Source organism: Rhodamnia argentea, chromosome 5 (genome assembly GCF_020921035.1).
Source record: "Rhodamnia argentea isolate NSW1041297 chromosome 5, ASM2092103v1, whole genome shotgun sequence".
NCBI classification, from domain to species: domain Eukaryota; kingdom Viridiplantae; phylum Streptophyta; class Magnoliopsida; order Myrtales; family Myrtaceae; genus Rhodamnia; species Rhodamnia argentea.
Genome location: NC_063154.1, coordinates 7696948 through 7717408, shown reverse-complemented (window position 1 = coordinate 7717408; position 20461 = coordinate 7696948). Strand labels below are relative to the sequence as shown.

The window sequence follows — 20461 nt, the reverse complement described above, 5'->3', positions numbered from 1 at the left end:
TAGTGCAAAGCAGAACAATATGCACGGCCGATGGTAATATTTACCTTAACTCAAGGCCATACACTTCAACCGATTTACATCCATCTGCATGGATACAAGGAGTTGGGAGGCGCCAAAAGTGCCATCAAATTCCAAATCCAGAGATCCCCAATTCAATTCAACTGTTAGACCTGTACAAATCGAATAATTGTAGATTACAGTATCTACAATATGGACTCGCCTCAGCTCCTACAAATCCTTTGACTAATGATACATAGGATTGCTTCTGACCCAAGACCCCATTTGCCAACATATGCTTGGTCCTAGAATTCTGAGTTTTAACCAAACTATCTCACAATACAGCCGAGTCCACCTAAAAAATCTGAGCTATTACAAAATCCAACTTACCACACACATTGGCCCAGACCTTAGAGATCCATTATCCTTCCATAGAAAATTGAGCTCAAGAACTCGAAGGTGGAGCACCAAAAAGGCAGATTAACCACCATCCACATGCAGAAAACTTCTCGAGGATGAGGCAGTGCTTTAGTCTCCGATTCTCAGACTCTTACTAAGAACTCAGCAATGTAGCATAATCCTTTCAGACCCTCGTTGAAGAATATAACTCCATGTATCACCTGTTAAGCTATTGGTGGTCCTTCTTGCTTTTCTTCAGCAGCATCGACATCTGTTTTATGTATTCATGACCCGGTTGAGTACCACTCATCAGCCACTGCAGAGCCTCAGCAGCTGCATCCTTCTCCGCACTCTTCTTATTGGTGGACGGCTGACCCATGATCTGCATCCCATTAAATTCAACTGTTGCTCGAAACTGATCGTTCTTCAATTGCTTTGTCTTATAGGTAGGGGCAGCATATCCTGCCCTTGTGAGCAGTGTTTGCAGCTGACTTTTCGAATTATCACCACCAGGCCCACTCTCAGTGCGTGAGATTGTGGTTGGTTGCACTAGTGCCTGGGTCGTGTTCGAGGGCATCAAAATCTGACGGCCAAAAATGAATTTACCATAACCTTTATCCTCTGCTAGCAGCAGCCTTACAGCAGATAGGAGCTTATGATGGGAGTGTATATCCATCCTGGGATTATGTAGCTGCAGCACAGAAAACGCAGAAATAAATTATTATGAATGGCTGATAAGACTACATTTTCTAGCTTACACTATGAAGAAACAGGTAACCGTAAGCTTATGCCATAAGGGTATATTTGCTTCGATAACAAGAATGATTCTCTCACCTTCATTTGAATCAGTTCATCAAGTTCTTGTTTAATGCTTGTGTACATGTTTGCTATTGCAGGATTCGTGAAAAATTCCAGATATCCTCCTAACATCTTTATGTGCCCATCCTGTCAAGAAACCAACTGGTATTAATCAGTTACGCAAAAGCGTGCCACCAAAATGAGTAACCCAGAAGAGAAAGCAAGTACATTGCTAAGTACGTATCTGAGTGTGTAAAAATTTACAGCATCAGAGTGCATGACTGCATGGAGAGAGTGTTACCGTATCCCCCCTAGAGAAACTTCCACCAAACAGGAGAAGCATTGAATCTGACACAGCTGTAGAATCGCGGAGGAAAACAGACTTCACTTTAATCTTTTCATTGAAAACTAGCCATGGATAAGGTATTTGGGATTCCCGAGCATTGACAGAGTTCTGACCAAATAAATATTGCACAACATTAGATCCCCAAAAGTGCAGGTACTGAATTGACATTCCAAGGCAGATACAAATTTGTCATAGACGAACTTACTGAATACAGAAGCACCTGGCCGTCTTCCAAAGTTTTCAGGGAAAATGACTTTTCATTGTGCTGCATACAGATAGAAGTTTAGCTGTTAAAAACCAAAGAATTTGAGAGGATTGGAACAAACCAAGATTATTCCACATAAGCTTTAAGTTGTAAAGTATAAATCTTGAAACACACTTTTCACCTATCTCAAATTTACAGATCAAGTGAATATTGGTTACCTCAATGTAAGGTTATAAGAACATGAGAAGTCGTTGCAATAGATTATAGAAATGATGCCCTGGTTTGTGCTCTGTTTTGATAGATTAACTTTGAAGCAACTTGCAAAAGGAAGGGCCTAATTCCGTAAAGAACCCCTAACTTTAGGCTCAATCCCCGAACATTTTTTTGTCCAAAACAACCCCTAACTTTAAGTTCAGTCCAAATCTACCCCGAACTTTTTTTTTTCGTCTAAGAAAAACTCAACTTTAAGTTCTGGTCCAAATCTAAAATGAACTTTTAACTCTAGTCCCAAATCTACCATTGTTAGCCCTTGATCCAAAAATTGCAGTTAGTTACCCTAATTTCCCTAATTTTCTTATCAAAGAACGGTTTCATTTTGGAAATAACATAATTTCTACGTCACTTTGCTGATGTAGATTTGCTATCAATGTGAAAATACCACATCAAACACAAGCGATGGCAATTTTTGGACAGAGGGGGTTAACGGAGGCAAATTCGAGATTATATTGAAAGATGGTAATTTTCTTCTAGACAAAAAGAAGTACAAAGCAGATTTGGGACTAGCGCTAAAGTTGGTAATATTTTTCTAGACGAAAAAAAGTCCAGGGTAGATTTGGGACTTGACCTATAGTTGAGGTTTTTTTTTTCAAACAAGAAAATGTTCGGGGCAGAATTGGGACTGAACCTAAAGTTGGTTTTTTTTTTTTTTTGTAGACAAAAAAAGTTCGAGGAGGAATTGGGACTGGACCTAAAGTTTGCAATTTATTAGGGGATTAGGCCCAAAATGAAGGGAGACAGTATGAAAAATTTCCTGCACAAGAATCTCTGACTCACCACAACAGAAGAAATACCAGGATACAGGCCATAGCATATAACTGCACGGATGAGATGTTCGTCATGGCTCCATTGGTTGCTGGTGGTTGGGTTTCCATCAACAAGGCCAGTGTCCCTAAGCAAAGAGAAGAAGTCCCTCCGAAGAGCATCAATAGCTTTCATGGACTGTACTGACAGAAAATTTTTCCAACAATACTCATATCCAGCAAAATCTACTTCAGCATCCTTCCACCCCTCATAGGCCCGGACAATTGCAAGATGGTCACTGTAGTCACGAGAAAACTGTGCTTTTGCAGCCTCCGCTAACTGTAAACCATAAGAGAAAGGATCAAGCAAATGCATGAATGGTATCAACTGTGATTCTATGTACGCATAAAGAAAGCATGAGATATCTCAATCCTAATTTATCTGAAAGGATGAAGACCTGCTTTTACTAGATTTTTACTGGTTGTGTTAATGGAAGAATATCAGTTGCATGGTAAAAAAAGAATTTGTTGCATAAAACGTCAACAACAACCTGCTTCTTAAAATAAGGAGAAACAGTACCAGAGGCAAACAAGTTACATAAACTAATTTGATTTGTTTTTCAGTTTCCTTTCACATTTCTTTCTGTCTCTTTGGCTTTCTAAAAATTTTAGCATACAGGGCAAAAGTGTGACTCTGAACAGTTGCATTTGTTTGCACTTGTGCACTAGTAAGATTAAGACTTCTGACTGTTGCAATACAACCCTCTTTAAAGCACCAAGCATTCACAACAAAATTGCGCATGCATTGGCATATGGAACCCTCATGTGACTACTTTAGACCGGTTAAACAGCCATTTAATAGTCAGCCATTACATGTATTGGTCACAGGTTTGACTGTCATGCTGCATATCACTTCTATACTTGCAGACCACAATATTATAGACGAATTCGTTGCTCCCTGTAAACTGGCAGAGGCATTTGGGGAAATGGAATTAGACAAACTAGGAAAACATCTGTCAAGATATTAGCAAGAAAACATGAATTAGAAGAGAGATCCTCAAAATTCTAAAACATTTGCCTAGGAAAAGGATACTATTTGCTTAGGCAATATTCAAACACCCCAAAACATCTGTTTTTCCAATGCGATATGGTGACAATTAACTCACTACGATCAGCATCAAGTAACATATGGAGATCATTTGCAATGGAAAATACAAATCATCTTTTTCCTCCTATGTAGAAGCCAACATAATCACCCGGAGACTGCAAACTCAAGGACAATCCCCAACAAGCAGAAAAAAGCATGGGACTTCCCAATCAAGTAGAAAGCAACGAATTCATACAAGCAAGTGCCTCTAGTGAGAACTTTTTTTAGTACTGATCTTCAAGAAGACAAAATGAAGCATAACTCTCTAAATAAATGGAAAGCCTGACTTACATCCTTCTTGTCCATCGGCGTTAGAAAAGGATCTCTCACACTGAGGCCAGCAGCGACAGAAAGTATTGGATCCAGGCAATTTAGGACGGCTCCCATTACAAGCATCTTCCCAAGTTTAGGCTCCATTGGAAGCATAGAAAGGTAGCGGCCTGCCAATTTACACTGATCAGGTTGACTTTGAAAGACATGTCTATGATACAGACACAGAAATATATGTGTGAATCCTTCTTACCTAATACGGTCAAATTCTCATTCTCATCCAGAGACCCAATAGTTTTTAAGTACTCAATAGCATTTTGAACCTACAACAGACATGGATCACAGAAATTAATAAGGACAAGTGCATGGCAAATTAAAGACAGATATGCAGAGAGGAGACATGAAAGGAGTGCTTCCAAGTACCGCTAGCAACTCTGGGGACTGCAAAGCTCTTGAAAGAAACTCAGAAATACTTCCAAGTTTTAAACTTTTTATTTGTAAACAAAGCGACTGCAAGGGCGTTCTCAAAATTTCTGGCAACTGATACTCTGAAAAGGCGTCATATACACATTTAGGATAAAGATGGTAACATTCTCCAGGTTGAACTCGACCTGCTCTTCCTTTTCGCTGTACATGGGCAGAAAAACTCATAACTCGTCAATCAATGAGGTAATCAACACTTTGAAAATAAACAACAACCATCCTCAACAGAAAGGTATGACATATTCTTTTACAGTGACATTAAGAATACTTCTTGAAATTTCTCTTCTAAAGGGTGTCCCAGTGCACAAGGCTTCCTGCACTGCAGGGGTCTGGAGAGGGGACTTCTTAGAATCTCTCTCAATAATAAAAAATAAAAAAGCACTACAGAGAATATAAACTCACCCTCACTTCTTCCGTTATTTGAATCTCTAGATGGCCCAAATTCAAGGGCTCGTCCAGGACATTGTGCTCAGAATTAAAAATCAAAATGGAAGATAAAAATCTCACCATGAATATTAGTGGTACGCCCAAAGACTATTTATTGAGGTCAACCATGAGATGTCATAAAGAGGTTTAAGCTGATAGACCACTAGGTTCGGGCTTCAGTTACCATCTCACCCATATCTTTAAGCAATCTTATTTGAAAAAATGTAAGTTGAAAACCATTCTATGTGGATAGCAAGACAAATGAAAGAAACTAAATACTAAAGACTAGCCATCAGTTTTCCTATTCTCTACAAAGAAATGCATAGTTGATTAGTGCGAGATATCTGCTCATCTACCTTATAGAATCAGACATTTGACCATGGCGTAGATCATGATAAAAGCAGAGTTCTAAGTACAATTGTTCTTAACACTGCTCTGAGGGGCTCACAACTCAACACTAAGGAGCTAACAATCCATAGAGACCACAAAAGAGGGAGTAAGTTACATACAGACCCAGGGCCATCGCAAATGTTTGTGAACACCAAAAATATCTTCCAGCTATGTAACCTCCTAAAATCAACAAAACTCACTCCAGGATTTAGCCAAAGAGCATGCATAAGAAAGTGATAGGATCTCGCAGATGATAACTTGAAGTACATCAAACTCAAAAACTGCCAATGACATTATGTTCATAGGGTCAAATTCTCCATGATGTCTCGCTTCAACATGTTCCATACTTTTGATTGAATTTTATTACCTTTTCTTTTTTCACTTAATAGGTGACATTAGATAGCAGCTTGAAGTACACAAAAATTGAACAATTTCTCAATAAACACAAAGTTCAGAGAGTGAATTTCTCTGTAATTGGTTTATCACATTTAACATCTTCAACGCATTTCATCGCAAGTCATACAAAAGTTGGTTCAGCTGCCAGAGCAAGAAAATATAGCAGGTGGGAAAAGGGCAAGAGAGAAGGAGGGGAGGCTAACAGTTTCAGCAACCACCTTTTCATAAGTGAACATCTCAGGCCCTCTATCTACAATATTCAGAATGCCAATAGTATATAATGTTGCTCAATGTGATTCTTAACAGGAGTATTTACCTGCTGCGCAGAAACTTTAGAAATCCAGGAAGGAAGCAAGCAAGGAGTGTTATTCAGTGCATCATATGAGGTCTCTTTAGCCTTTCCACAGTCGAGAACGAAAACAACGTCATTTATTGTAATACTTGTCTCAGCAATATTGGTTGCGAGCACTATTTTCCTTACACCATCTGCTGGTTCATCAAATATTAACCTCTGCACAAGTTTGCAAAAAAATATGTAATAAAAATTGTAAAACGAGAAACATACTTGACCATGGAAGACAAAGCACTTAAGGCACATAAGAGAACAAGAAAAAAGGAGGGATAAGGTAAAGGTATTGATTGCAAAATATATTTTCAAAACAATCAAGGGAAAGCAAAACGAGGGAATGTCTAACCAGATGAAAGTTTTACGAGATAAAATCCTGCTTCTTGAAAAGGTTCAGCATGTGACACATCTTTAAATTTTAAAAGGTTAATCTATTCGGTAGATTTTAACTAGAGACTAGAGAGTACCCTAAAGACAATCAGCAAACAATTAGCTACAAGACAACGGAGAAAAACATGGTGCTTCAGCCGCTCAGAGTCTCCATTATATGAATGAAGACAGTTAATGTTCTCTTTCTTTCCTGATCCGTATGAAATGTGCAAATTTAAATGAGTGCAAAAATGTGAACACATAAGACACTTGGATCTCTCATTTCTCTTTTCCTTCGAAACTCAATTATACTTCACTGGAGAACCCATATTACCTGCTCCGAACTGGCCATTGAACTATGGCATGCAAGCAATAAAACTCGATTAGGATCTCCCAATAATGGATGACTTTGGAGTTTTTCCTTCAGTGAACTTATGTCATCCCATCCTGTCATAAAGACCAGCACAGCACCTGGTCCTTCATTCTCACATATGTGGCATAGCACATATTCTATAAGATTAAAGCCCATACAGTCAGGATTCCAACACGCGAGAGACTCTCTAGTCTGGAGGCTATAATCCTTCAAATCTGCAGCTCCAAGTGCTTCCTAAGAAGCATCATGAGAACAAAATTAGAAGAAAAAAAGAGAGAGACACATGGATCTGGAAGATTAAGAAGGTCAATTTAGTATACCTCAACAACAGAGGCAATTTGACTCTTTCTCTTTCTGGGAGCTTGTTTGCTCATTTTCCACATCTTTTCTTGACCATAGTCATCCATCTGATTGTAAGGAGTCAACCTGTAGCCCGTCGTTTCTAGTATATTTTCCAGAAAATGGGTCCGCACTGGGTATGTAAATCCCTAATCAAGAGACAGAAAAAAGAGGAAAGCTGAGCCCAGATTTTCAAGATGTAAGTAACACTAGTTTGTGAGAAGATGCGGTACATTAGTTTCAGAAACTAAAATGCAAGTACCATGTTGATGCCTTAGAAAACACAAACTAATTGTAACGGCAGAACAGCTGTAAAATACACATTTAGCAGAGAAAGATGAATTGCAAGGGACATAAAACAGTCAAGTTCTGACTATAAAAAGAGAATAAAACTCATTCTACAACAAAACAACAACAAAATAGTGTAGGGAGAAAGTACACAAGGGCATTACACAAACTTCATAGAGACCTAATTAGTAAACTGCAACACTCCTAGAATCCAACATGCCAGAGCAAGGACAGTATACAGAGTCCAGGGATCTGTCAAAACCAATATTGTTTTCTGCAACCATAAGGTACGACAGAAACAGTGCAACTTTTCCCAAACGAATTAAAGACCTCAATAAAGAAATAGATCACACTTGGATCTCCAAAGTACTCCCACTTCAGGTTGAATGTTAAATCAAATAGACACATTCAAGCAGTGGGAGTTTGCAAATGGACTGGAAGTGTCTGTGCTAATAAATTAAGACTCCATTGGTTATGAGTGCCCAACATCCTTTCTGAAGGACGAATGATGCACCCTTTTGTCCTTAGAGAATAATTCCCACGTCTTGTCAAGTTAGCCACCCACAAGAAGAGAATAATTACTGCATCCCTTCATACAATTGGCAAAAGGGATTCAATGGAATGCATCCCTTATAATAAGGAGACTGAATAATAGAGCTCCTTCAACATTATTCTTGGTATAAATTAAAGCAAGCTAAAAAAAAAAAGCTTCAGGTGAAGGATATTCTATGTTTAATCCATAAGCTTCAAATGACTACTTGACCAATTACTTCTCCAAAAAGAGGAGCTGCTTGGAACCAAGAAAGGCAATCTGATTGGCGGCTCTGGTCTCAAGTTCTTTTATATATATATCGAACTGGTCTCAAGTTAATCCCAACAGTCAATTGTGAAAAATCAAGCGTTGGTCCAATGGTTTTAAACTCATCCTTTACAAGGCATTAGGCCAGGATTCAAGCCATACCATCTCCCATCTTACATAACAGGGGAAATAATATATTCGTCAATAGCTAACACAAAACTTCTAGGTGCCAAAGGAGGCCAAACAAAACTGATGTTCTCGAGTGTATTGGGGATGAGAATGCTTCGTCGAATGTGTTGGAACAAGAAAAAGCAATGCCAGAAATGAACCTATTTGGGAAAAAATAGGTGTTGTCCCGATCAAGGATAAGATCTTGCTTGAGCTGCTTTGGCCATGTTAAACATAGACCTTTACAATCCCCCAGTGAGGAGATGTTAGCAAGGGATGGAAACACAGGTTATAAGGGGCAGGGGAAGACCTACAATGACAATAAGGAACGATATGGAGTACTCAGAGCTTAAAGAAGTTCTAGTAAAGGATTAAGCGCAATGATGTAATAGGCTTCACATTGCCAACCACATTTAGTGCGACAAGGGTCAGTTTGCTGTTATTTGTCTTTGTTCTTTTTATACGTAAAAAGGTGGAAGGGCCAACCATCATAGCTAACCCTCTGAGAATTGCCATGAGAGTCTCACACACCTACAAAATATTCATTTTGAGACACAGGCACTTAATCCACTCGGAAGCCAAAGGTTCAATGTCAATAAGCCTGTCATCATAACCCCACCGACATGCCAAAAGCTATGAAGTCTCTTCACAAATTCCTAAGGCACAAACCGATAAGAGATTCGCCTATACATGACTTGAACCTGTTCTTTAAAAAAAGAGTGTGACCCCTTTACTGCTCAACCACCGGACTCGGAGGTCTCAAATACAAACTTAATCGACAAGAATGAAAATTTACTCTCTTTTTTTGTCATTCATCCTTCATGAAGTGGATCAAAACCTTAGTTTACTAGAGCTTTCGAAGTAGCAATCAGAGGTTCAGGGATTTCAAGTCGTCAACAATGGAAGCTTGGGTACAATTATTAGGAAATGTTGTCTCAACTTCTTCAAGACATTACTAATCTTTCAAAGAGTTCATTTGAGTGAAGAGACGATGAGCAAAGGGGAAAGAGGTGGATTATCACCATATGACAGTTGGAAAAAGTAGAAAGGAGCACTGAAAAGAATGGTCTTTCAGAAAGAACGCAAGAAATCCGGTGAAAATAAAATCCTTCTTCGTTATCTAATAGTTACAATGGATTAACTACATACTATGCCCCTTTCTCCTGGTAAATACATTCCATACCGTTTTCTGCAACTATTTTCCAATAGTTGTCTAAGGTCTCTAACAACACACCCTTGATCTCTTATGTCTATTCAGGGCATCCTTGAATAAGAGAACTTCCAAGACTAGTCCGTCATACTTATTCCTTCAAGTTTCAGAATTCAAAAACTATATGGTATCGCACTCTAGTTATCTCATCCCATTTCTTCATTGCACCACCTTAAATGCAGGCAGAATCAACAACCACGTAATTAAGTGGCCAATCATGTGCATAATGTTTTTAATCCTCGTATGCAAAACCAGAAAAAACAGAAGAAAAAAAAATCCTCACTTTCAAAACCTACCGGAATGCGAATTATTGGAGCTCCACCGAAATAGGACGAGAAAAGTTCAGCATCCAAGGTGGCACTCATCAAAATCAACCTCAGTTCTGACCGACGAGGAAGTAGATCTTTTAGGACAATAAGCAGAAAATCTAGCACCAAATATGCGTAGTGTTAGACATAACATCTTCTTATCATCCTATAATAATGCTTCCAACAAACAAACCATGTACCTTCATTCATTCCACGTTCATGAATCTCGTCAACAATAACATGAGTTACACCTTTTAAGTTTCTATCGACCAGCAACCTTCTCAACAATATGCCTGTAGTGCAAAAGAGAAGGCGTGTATCCTTGCCCTTCATGCCCTCCAACCGAACCTTGTATCCAACCTTTCGAAAGTGATAAAAGAAAGAGTTCCTTACATTGTTGCTCAAAAAATTAACTTGCAAATCATTCAATAGTATCTTATTCAAGACCCGACATATTATCTTGCTGTATGATATCAGACAGAAAACTCACAGAGTCACCCAATATTTCTCCTCTTTCTGAAGCAACTCTTTCAGAAACAGACATGGCTGATATCCTTCTTGGTTGTGTGCATATGATATTACAAAGTGCTCCACGTCCAGAATCTATCTGTGATTCCAAAATAAATTGGGGAATCTGTGTAGTCTTGCCGCAGCCAGTTTCACCTGAGATGATAACAACCTGTAAAATTTTGAGAGCTACCATCATAAGACACAAACAGCAGCACAATTAGTCTTATTATACAGAATGAGAACTCTTCCTTCCAACCATTGTTAACAAATGCAGGTCCACCCAACATTCCACTCATTTAAGGTGAAACTGCCATTCTGCCAATGGGCTCATGCATGCTTGAGTGTGTTTGTGTATGTAAAAATGCTTATTTATTCAAGAATAAATCAGCAGAACAAATCAGCAATAAATCTCAAGAAAAGATAAGCGTGACTAAGGCATCTCATCCAAACTGGTTGGATGGCCTAATGACAGTAATATAAAATAACTGTACTGTAATGACCAGGAAAGCCTCACAAAAGTTATGAAAACCAGACCTAAGAGAATACATCTTCAATGTTACTCTCCAGTTTTTCGCAAATCTACCCCTGTTTTCCACCAATGTCACCCAAGAAATAAAAGATAAAAGCAAGAACTGGTTTAATCAACTAAGAACTCACTGAGACTCTAAGGCTGTGTGCAGTAACTCCTAAAAGGAATCACTCTTTTTGAAATGGAAGAAAAAATCAGTCACTTACTACATTTAAATCAAATCGCAGTGAAAGGCCAACCTCCATCAAATAATTGACATAAAGATACATAGATATAAGTTGAAGAACACGGTGGATAATAAGCAGGCATCTCTCAAACCATGTACCAAGAAGTCCTTAAAAAAGTAGTATATATATACCATGACCAAAACCAGGAATCCAACCAAAAACTAAAACTCACAGATTTGTTATTTCTACCATGCATAGGACGGACTACATCATTGAGAAATCTATCTACATCCTGAACAGTACATTACTGTTACGTTACTTAAGATATAGGGTTTATTTTCTGTGTTTTATTTCTTTCAACATAAAGAAGGGTATTATGGTCAAGTACAATTTATAGTCAATATAATGATAGGTGTATGGTTTCTGTGATATAGAAACAGAGAACTCCTTATTGAAATTTCACGATCTGTTTCTTCCTCTCTTCTTCTCCCTCTTCTTGGCTATTTACTGCAGATTCTCCAATCAGCTTTGGCACAATTATAAGCACATAGATTGGTGCTTTTTAAGCACATACATCAGAAAATAAGCAACAACACAAATTAGAACGTATCATCTCATCTGAAAAGCTCAACAGAGCCCCACTCAGAAAATATAAGAATAGAACTAACAGACAAGGGGTAAAAAGCATGTAATTTAATCAACAGTCAGACAGATGGCACGACTTATATCAGCCATTGTCAAAGCAATAACTGAACAATCTCCCAACTACTTTCTTTGAAAAGTTGAAGCAACTAGCTTCTACAAGGCATATGCTTCCGGTTATGACGGTCTTATATGCAGAGCATAAGTCTCTACTTCAAAAATAGATCATCAAGAGGAGACTCATCATAGAATCAATAGCAGTTCACCTGATTTTGCACAATGGCCGTTAATAATACGTCCTTCTCCTTATAGGCAGGTAGATTTTTACGAAATTCCAGTATTTTTCTTCCTTGCAGAGATTCCTACAAGTGAACATAAAATGCAAATTTAGTAATGATCTGACAAGCAACGCCAATAGAGAAGTATTTGGAAGAACTATAGCAATATGTCTTCACATTTCTCCGCAACTAAACAGCTAAAGAAACTTTTGAATCATAAACAAACTGAGTTTAGAATAAAACCCCGAAACCAGAATGCTTTTAATGTTATTTAGGCTTTCATGCATACTAGCAAATGAGCAGGAATAGAAAAGCAAAAAAAAAATTAAATGCAGTCAGAATTTGACATTGATTAGCTTTGCATAGTCGACTTGACTGTGATTCTGCAAAGTGCGAACATTCAACTGGGAGTGAAACGCGGCCATGTACAAGATATTGTTAACTGAGAGGAATTACTTTTGACCTCTCAAAACGTATCCATTGAATCGAAATAGCACTGATGCGTGATGTGTGTAATACCCAATAGAAATAACAGTCAAAAGTTTTCATTGCTCTAAGGATAAAAAGGAGGTGAGGAATTAAACAAAGCGCATTCTCCAGGACTTTGTGAAAGGGGAGAATAGGTCTTGGAGGTGTAGAAATTCTGCATCATAGCTTTCAGTTATTGCACTTAATAAACTTTCAAAAATTTGCGTGCTTCTTGTAAAAGGTTGGTACTCATCAACACAATTTTCCCCTTATGGAAGCAAGGAAGGACTAAAGTTACCCATTTAGAAAATACTAGCCAATGTAATCAGGCTTTTACCAAGTCTGTCAATGAAGTAATGGACAATTAAGGTCCTATAAGTACAAAATCAAAATATGTGAATAGGAAACCAAGACATGGCTCCAAATTCAAAAGTGGAGCCAACCTGCCAAGCTTGCTGCTTCTCGTGGAGTTGCAAACTTCTCCGAGCAAAAACTTTCTCCATCACGGACTTACTGGATGCCAGTGGCTCCGGTTGTTCAAAAAGCCCTTCTTCAGTAGCAATGCTACTGCTACTACTGCATCTTGAAAAGGAATCATATGGAGATCTTTCTGTATATCTAGGCTTCTGAGAAAAGTACTCCCCTAGATATGCCTCAGCTCTTCTTAGCAGACCAAGAGGTAAGCTTACCTGCAAGTCCATGTGGATAGACACTCAGAAAGATGTCAAAATGACAGATAGAGGAATTAGAAACAATATATGAGGGCGAAAAGGCATGTCATGGATCGTTGATCCCACTATGAATCAGAACCTTAGAATGAATAAAAGGAAAAAGAAAAGCAGACGGCCCAGTTGGTTCCTGAAAATGAAATGAAAAATCTACCTTTCTCATTGTGCTATTTTCTTGAAGAAATGTCTGTTATATTCACAAATTTCATCCTGAAGAAAATTCTTATTTTCATATATTCAATTTAATGTCAATATCAACTTACTCAACCATCCCAATAGAGATTTGCATATTATATATTACTCAAATCAATTAATGTGAATTAACAAGATGCGGAAACTAATCGCTCATAATTGAAATACACTGATAACGGCATTAACTTAATTCGGATCTATATTTCTTAGAGAGAGAGCACCCAGTACAACCAAAACAAGAATGGTTGCTTCAGAGCTTGAAAACCCCACAAAACTGCAAGGGAAGGGAAATGTGTGATTACGGAAGTGCAATGCTGGGAGAAGAAAATGTTGAAGCAAGGGAGAAGGAATGACAGTTCACGGGATATAAAATCGTGATGAGAGAAGGCACACCTACGTGTACAAAAATCTTGTATTTTCCACTGGATAAGAGACACTGAAAATAACGACGTTTTCCGTGTTTTCGTATGAGGACATTCTCAAAGCTGATCCAAACATGTTTTCTCGGGCTTGTTTCATTTGAAAAGGACACACAATTTTAGAAAATTCCCATAAACTGAACAGCCCAAAATTAGCTATGATCCAAGAGAACTGTGTGTTGCAAAAATGTGAGTGAAATGAAAAAAAAAAAAAAAAGGAGCAAGAAACATGACAGTAAGCAATGTACTGTACCTCCCTCTGCGGACGCTTCTCATCCAGATCAAATCTATAGTTAGGCAGAGGAACCTTGCTGAAGACAACCGCTTTTGCATACACTTGGCTGAAAGAGAGTTAAAGTTCAGAATCCAGATCCGGCAAACAACTGATAGATGGATGTTATTGTGAATGCCGACGGACAACAAACCTATACAAACCCATCTTGCGCGCCAGAGCTGCTATTTGCTCAAAATCACGCCTGTCCTTTTTGTCCTTTGAGACCAATTCTTGCTTTTCTTTATTGCACAAAAGCATGTTTAGCTTCCGTTTCCACCCATCAATGCTACCAGAAAACGTTGAACCCTGTTAAAGCATGGCTCGGAAGAATAAGGATGAATGAAGCACATTATATATACGGTGAATAATCAAAATATTATTCATTTTTTCATCTTTAGCACCCCCAACCATTTGTTCTCCTATCGGAAGATTTGCCGGAAACGAAAACGGAATCATGGTAAAGTCTCCAGAGCAACTAGGAAATCACTATATCCCCTATTCATACAAAACCGTTTCCTGCCTCTCTATCTGAAAGAACTGCGAAGTCTCAAAAACGAATAATGATGAGGCTGATACTTAATACTTCTCTCCACAAGGCAGTGTAATTTATGTGACGTCACCTTCCCAACATAATGTCTAAGAAAACTAAAGGAGGTCACCAACTCACATGATCATCATTTAAATGGATGAACATGCTTGAATGCAGAACATGCTTTGAACATGTGTATCCTTCAACACCATGTAATCATGAGGAGAAACTGAAGAAGATTGTCTTTACAGAAAAGTTACTTGATCTGAGCATCATTCCTCACCAGAGATTTGAATAAAGACTTGTTACCTTGGTATTAACCAAGCAGATCCCTACCAGGGGAAAAAAATTCACAGAATCCATCCAGAAACCAAACACAACTTGATCAGGATTCGAAGTTTTCATATTCTCTAGCATGTCCACCATTAAAATGTTGGTCACGATTCAACTAAATCCTTCTGATTCATAGTTTCAATATTTAAAATTAGCCATTACCAAGGTATTTTTCAGTAAAACCACTCTCCCAAAATAAGGAGGAAAAGACAGAAAGCATGATGGTGCACCAATTGAAACCCAGCGCCACAGTGTAGAGCCTCTGTATGAAGATAAAGAGCCACCATGTCCACTCAGGAGTCCGAGCTACTCCACAAAATTTTAGTCTAGCATGAGTTGAATAGAGAAATGCTTCGAATCCACAGCCTTCCAGGATATGAACTATTAGTTCAGTAGCAGCATAATAATCCTCAATGTTCCATGGTCCATTCCGCTCTAAAATTATCTAGACACAAGGCACAGACCTAACCAAACCACATCGTTAGGAGCCAAAGGAAAACGTTGGAGAGTACCCAAGGGCCAAGGGCATACGCAGAAGTGTATCAACTATGCATCGACACAGCAGAAAACATAAAGTGCAATGTGCCTAAGTCATCTCCACCGCCCAATTTAGCTCCGTTTTCTATAATGTAACAGGACATCGGTCAGTTAACAGAGCAACGGCAGAAAATCACTTCTCGAGTAGCACACCTGCGACCAAGACGACTCGAACTCGCGATCCGAACCATCCTCGGACGCGCCGTCACTGTTAGCTGAATTGTACTGCGGATAATTCCTCTTGTTGAGCTGCTGCTGCTGCAGCTGCTGCCGCTGGTGAGCTGTCGAAGTGGGCGGAGAAGCTCTCGCAGGGCTCGGGGCGGGGACGGGGACGGCGACGGCTTGGCTGTGATGACCGCGCGAAGTGGCGGCGTCCGCGGAAGCAGCAGCCGGAGTGGAGGAGGAGTAGTTAGGGGTGGTGATGACGGAGCGGAGGCGCTGGTGGGGAGGGATGTAGACGCCGCCGTGCGACGACGGAGGCCGGTCCTTCATCCTGAAGGAGATCGGAGACGGCGGAGGGTTTGGAGCTCCGAGGAAGAGGGTCGAGTGGAGAGCGAGTTGAGGAGGATGTGAAGGAGGAAGGAGCTTGGAGGAAGATGAGGAGGGCATGCAAGTGCCAGACGATGTCGCTTCTGAGGTTTTGTTGCGAGAAGGAACAACCCCGATTCCGTTTCCAGTTTGAAGAAAGTGGAAATGGCTGGGTCTCGCTGCTTTTCGATGGAGGGACGTCAGAAAATAATATAAAACTAAAAGTCCAATTTGCTGTTTCGTCCTTGCGCTTGCGGTTTATCAAGTTCTCTCCGGCCACGGTTTCCCTTACCCTGCAATTGAATCCTTCTGTGACTTACCAATGGATTGACTAGAGGTGCCAAAAATGAGTGAGTCAAGTCGAATTTGATCCTACTCATATTAATTTATTTAATTTACTTTAACTCATTTTCATGTTATATAAAATTAGTGACTGATATCCGACCTGATTTATATTATTTATAATTTTCTTAATTAATTCATTTTATAACATATTTAAAATCCATTTAGTATCCATTAAGTTTATAAATAACCCATTTATGACTCACTTTTAAAACTTAAGATTTTATCTATTCTAGACCCATTTTGCCATCTCTAGGATTGAGTAAAAGAATCGGACCAAACCGAAAGCCGATCGATTCTAGGCTATTTTCGATTTTTAAAATTGGAACTTGGTGAATATTGGTCCCATTCCCAATTTGAGGTATGGAACTGTCCACCCCGCATTGGATCGATTATATTTAATTTTTATTATTTCAAATTTTAAAAACACTAACTCTGGTTCTTTTCTCACTCAAACTCAATCATGCATGCTTGTTGCTTACGCCTCTCACTGTCACTTCTCTCGGCCTCAGTCACGCATCGCTCCCGCCTCTCTCACAGCGCGATACTTCTTAGACTTGGTTCTTGATGATAATTATATCTTCGCTCGTGGAGATGATCATTATGTTTAGCTTATCATGAGCTTGTTCTATCAACATCACTCCGGTAGTAGTTTGGAATATGCAACAACACTTGCAGTTTTGGAGAAAATAGGGGAAAAAAAAAAAGAGATACAGCTGATTCTTGGATCCAATCCTGAAAGCAAACCAGATGGATCAATCCGATTCCCATACGGGTCCAGGACCAAGTGGGTTGATTTCTGGCACCATAAATTAGGAACCATCCCTTATGGTGCAATTCTCCTTTTCAAGGTAAAAACCAGCCTATCCTGGAACACATCATCCTTAACCTACCGTTAGCAACTTCGTTGATTTTACTGTTTGATCTAATTATGCAAACAGAATTAGTAAAGGGATTAAAAGTGGACTTCGCATTATTTATGACATACTGTAGAAATGCAATTTATAAAACAAAGAAATCAAGAACAATGGCCACTAAAAAGTATCTAATAAATAATGAATTTAGTACATTCTGTTTAGGAGAATGATAGATAGTTCTTGCCTAATATCAAATAATCGGTTATTTACAAATCTCGTCGGCGAATTGTTAACTTTCACTCTTTATGAAAATCTCTTTTGCCAATGAGGATTAAGGGTGCATTTGATTCGGCTTTGGAAATAGGCTTTGAGCAAATACAAATGTTTTTAGCCTAAGTTGCTTTTGGAGAAATGCAAATGGCGTTTAATTAAAAAAAAATCCTTTGAGATGCAATTTCGGATTAATTAGTGTTTAGCAAACAAAAATTGCAAAGGATTTTTGGTTATATATTTCATTTTGGTCACCGCAAAAAAATCAAAACCCTTCCCAGCCGGCGAAGGACTCGGGTAGCCAACAAGCCAAATCTAGATCCAATGGCCGTCAAGCAACCCCCGGAAAAGAGCTTGGGTCACGCGACTCGACATCCGGATCCTCCCTCGACGACGTTGCTTAAGAAGGAATATGAACAGTAGATATAGGGTTTCACTTTTTAGCGAAAATAAAATTTGATTTTTACTAAGTTTTTCGGGGTAAATTAGCCAATTCAATATTTTTAATTAATGGGGCCTTTAGCATTCCGAAAATGCCGAAGCCCAATACTGGTCCCTACCAGCATTTAGCTCCTAGCCTTCCCAAAGCAGGTATTTGGCCAAATGCCTATTGAAAATGCTTGCCAAATACCTCAGCATTTTCCCAATGGGCTTTGAAGGCCCAAAATCCCTTATGAAAGCTGAACCAAACTCACACTATGCTGATGTACTTTGGAAATTGATCAATTAGTCGAGTCTCTAGACGGGAAATATTTCGAGCCCCGAATTTATTAAAATAGCGGGCCGGCTTGGGCCGAGGAAGTTGGAGAGCCCATGCAAGTGCAAATACGATCAAAGCCCACGTCCATTGGGTCCATGCTGAGATTTGGGAAACATGTATATACTTGGGAGTCCCATTTTTCCCCTTCAGGGTACGGGTCATCATGCGCTCCGCACGTGCATGATGTCGGGTGATCGCGTGTGAAGGGAAGAAGATCGATTTAATGGAAGGACTGTGGTGAGTAATTTGTGAGAGGAAGATTGATTTGGGATAAATGTGTTATAGGAGTGTAAGATTTTGTATAGGACCACTCTCAATTGTTTAAAAACCTTAAATTATTAGGTAAAGAGATACTTTAATATTTAATTACAATCTGGTCTTTTTGCTTGGTACTAAGCGCGGATATATTTAATTATGGAGGCAAATTGAGCTTGAAAAGATTTGAACTCAAGCTCATGCTCTGATATAATGTATGATTTTGTGCAAGACTACTGTCAAGTGTTTTAAAAATTTAAACTATTAGATGAAGCCATTGAGGCGTGGTTCCTAAATATATGAATTATTAAAATTAGTTAGGGATTTTTCGATTATAGTTTCCCATGTTAGTGATTCCGTCGATACTATGTATCTCTCAAAATTGCGTGTATATCCCCTTTTGATTGTGCATATCTTGATTGATATATGTTACTTAAACTAAGCTAATACACTCTTCATTATGATACATCGAAATACACAGAAAATCCGACAATCCCCTCTCCCCGCTTTGTTGTTCTCAACTAGGAGTATCCGGTCCGTATTTTTTCGCGAGACGAACGTTAGTTTAGAGTAACTATATCACAGGGGTACCTGTTCGGGATTTTCAACAGTATTGACCCTATCGATCATTCGAGTCTGATCGGTATCTTCAGCGGAACTTCAAGAGTACAGTCCTTTTACATCATTTGGTTCGAACAGGCATCGAAGACTTAAGAACAAGCACAAAATCAGGTGAAGAGGATGAGATGAGTATGTCCGAATGGTGGAGCATCAATAAGCCAAAAAGCAGAGAACAAAAAGGCCGTGATGTCCTCAGAGACCAGGAAGGTTCAAAAGTGCGTGAACCCGTCTCCGTCCATCCAACCTCATCGTCATCATCGACCTCTGTTCATTTCTGGAATCTTTCATTTCTTTTTGTTTTCTTTTCTTTTTCGGCACTTACTAGGTAGTGCTCAATTAATTTATTTTTTTTTTTGGGCGTCGCTGTCTCGGCTGTGCTACCGGAGGCTCCGGGACCCAAAAAAAAAAAAAATCACGCCCTCTTCAGGTACCTTCCTGTGTCCGGTTGTCTTGTGAACCACGTAAGCACAAAAAAAAAAAAAAAAAATGACTACCGTTTATCAAGAACGTCGAGGAAACTTCGTATCATTCCATAAACTATGGATTGATCACTTTGGATCGGGGTCGCCTGTATAGGCGAAAGTTTTGGAGTAAATCGATTCATAATGCTTGCAATGTATTTCATAAACTTTTAGATGGTCGGATTTATGTAATTATAGCTGCGAATAATCAAAAGAAAAAAATTGGGGAGCACAGCACAACGTTGCCATCCAAACCAGATGGATGGGCATGCAGGTGCCCATATGGAAAACTTGCCGGTTGCTATCAAGAGCTGCTCTTCATGGGGAGTCTCTCGAGAAAACATAATATCCCCCCCATTCATCTATATAGAATAACATTATACACAAAAAAAAAAAAAAATCTCCAAGCGAAACTCCCATAATCAAATCTAATTTCGTTTAAATGTATATATTGTTAACGCGCGTGGATTTTCTAGATTAAATCTGTCATTCTCTACGTCAAATTCATACTGCAGTTATCCGTCACGTAAATTGATCTCTATGAATTTTAACGGGGTATTGGATGGAATGCTAATAGGGAGTGAATTTGGGTCAACGGTATCGGTTTGGGTAATTTTTGTAAGACGAAAGTTAGTTTTAAAGTGAAATAGTCATTAGCACCGGTTTGAGATTTTTTGTAAGGTGA

The 20461-nt window shown here is 39.0% G+C and overlaps 1 protein-coding gene across 1 annotated transcript; it reads right to left on the bottom strand.

The window, feature by feature from the left end:
• On the bottom strand, positions 1-16406 carry LOC115739998 (DExH-box ATP-dependent RNA helicase DExH5, mitochondrial). The gene is made up of 19 exons (XM_030673333.2): positions 15836-16406; positions 14435-14589; positions 14263-14350; positions 13114-13359; positions 12191-12286; positions 10567-10755; positions 10277-10436; positions 10065-10195; positions 7285-7452; positions 6926-7198; positions 6193-6387; positions 4605-4808; positions 4435-4504; positions 4203-4351; positions 2799-3104; positions 1746-1805; positions 1496-1648; positions 1231-1341; positions 1-1087 (listed from the first exon to the last, which is right to left on the bottom strand). Exons 1-19 carry the CDS (start codon positions 16289-16291, stop codon positions 626-628), a joined length of 3672 nt encoding a protein of 1223 aa, XP_030529193.1. The 5' UTR covers positions 16292-16406; the 3' UTR covers positions 1-625.
• Positions 16407-20461: the final 4055 nt, after the last annotated feature.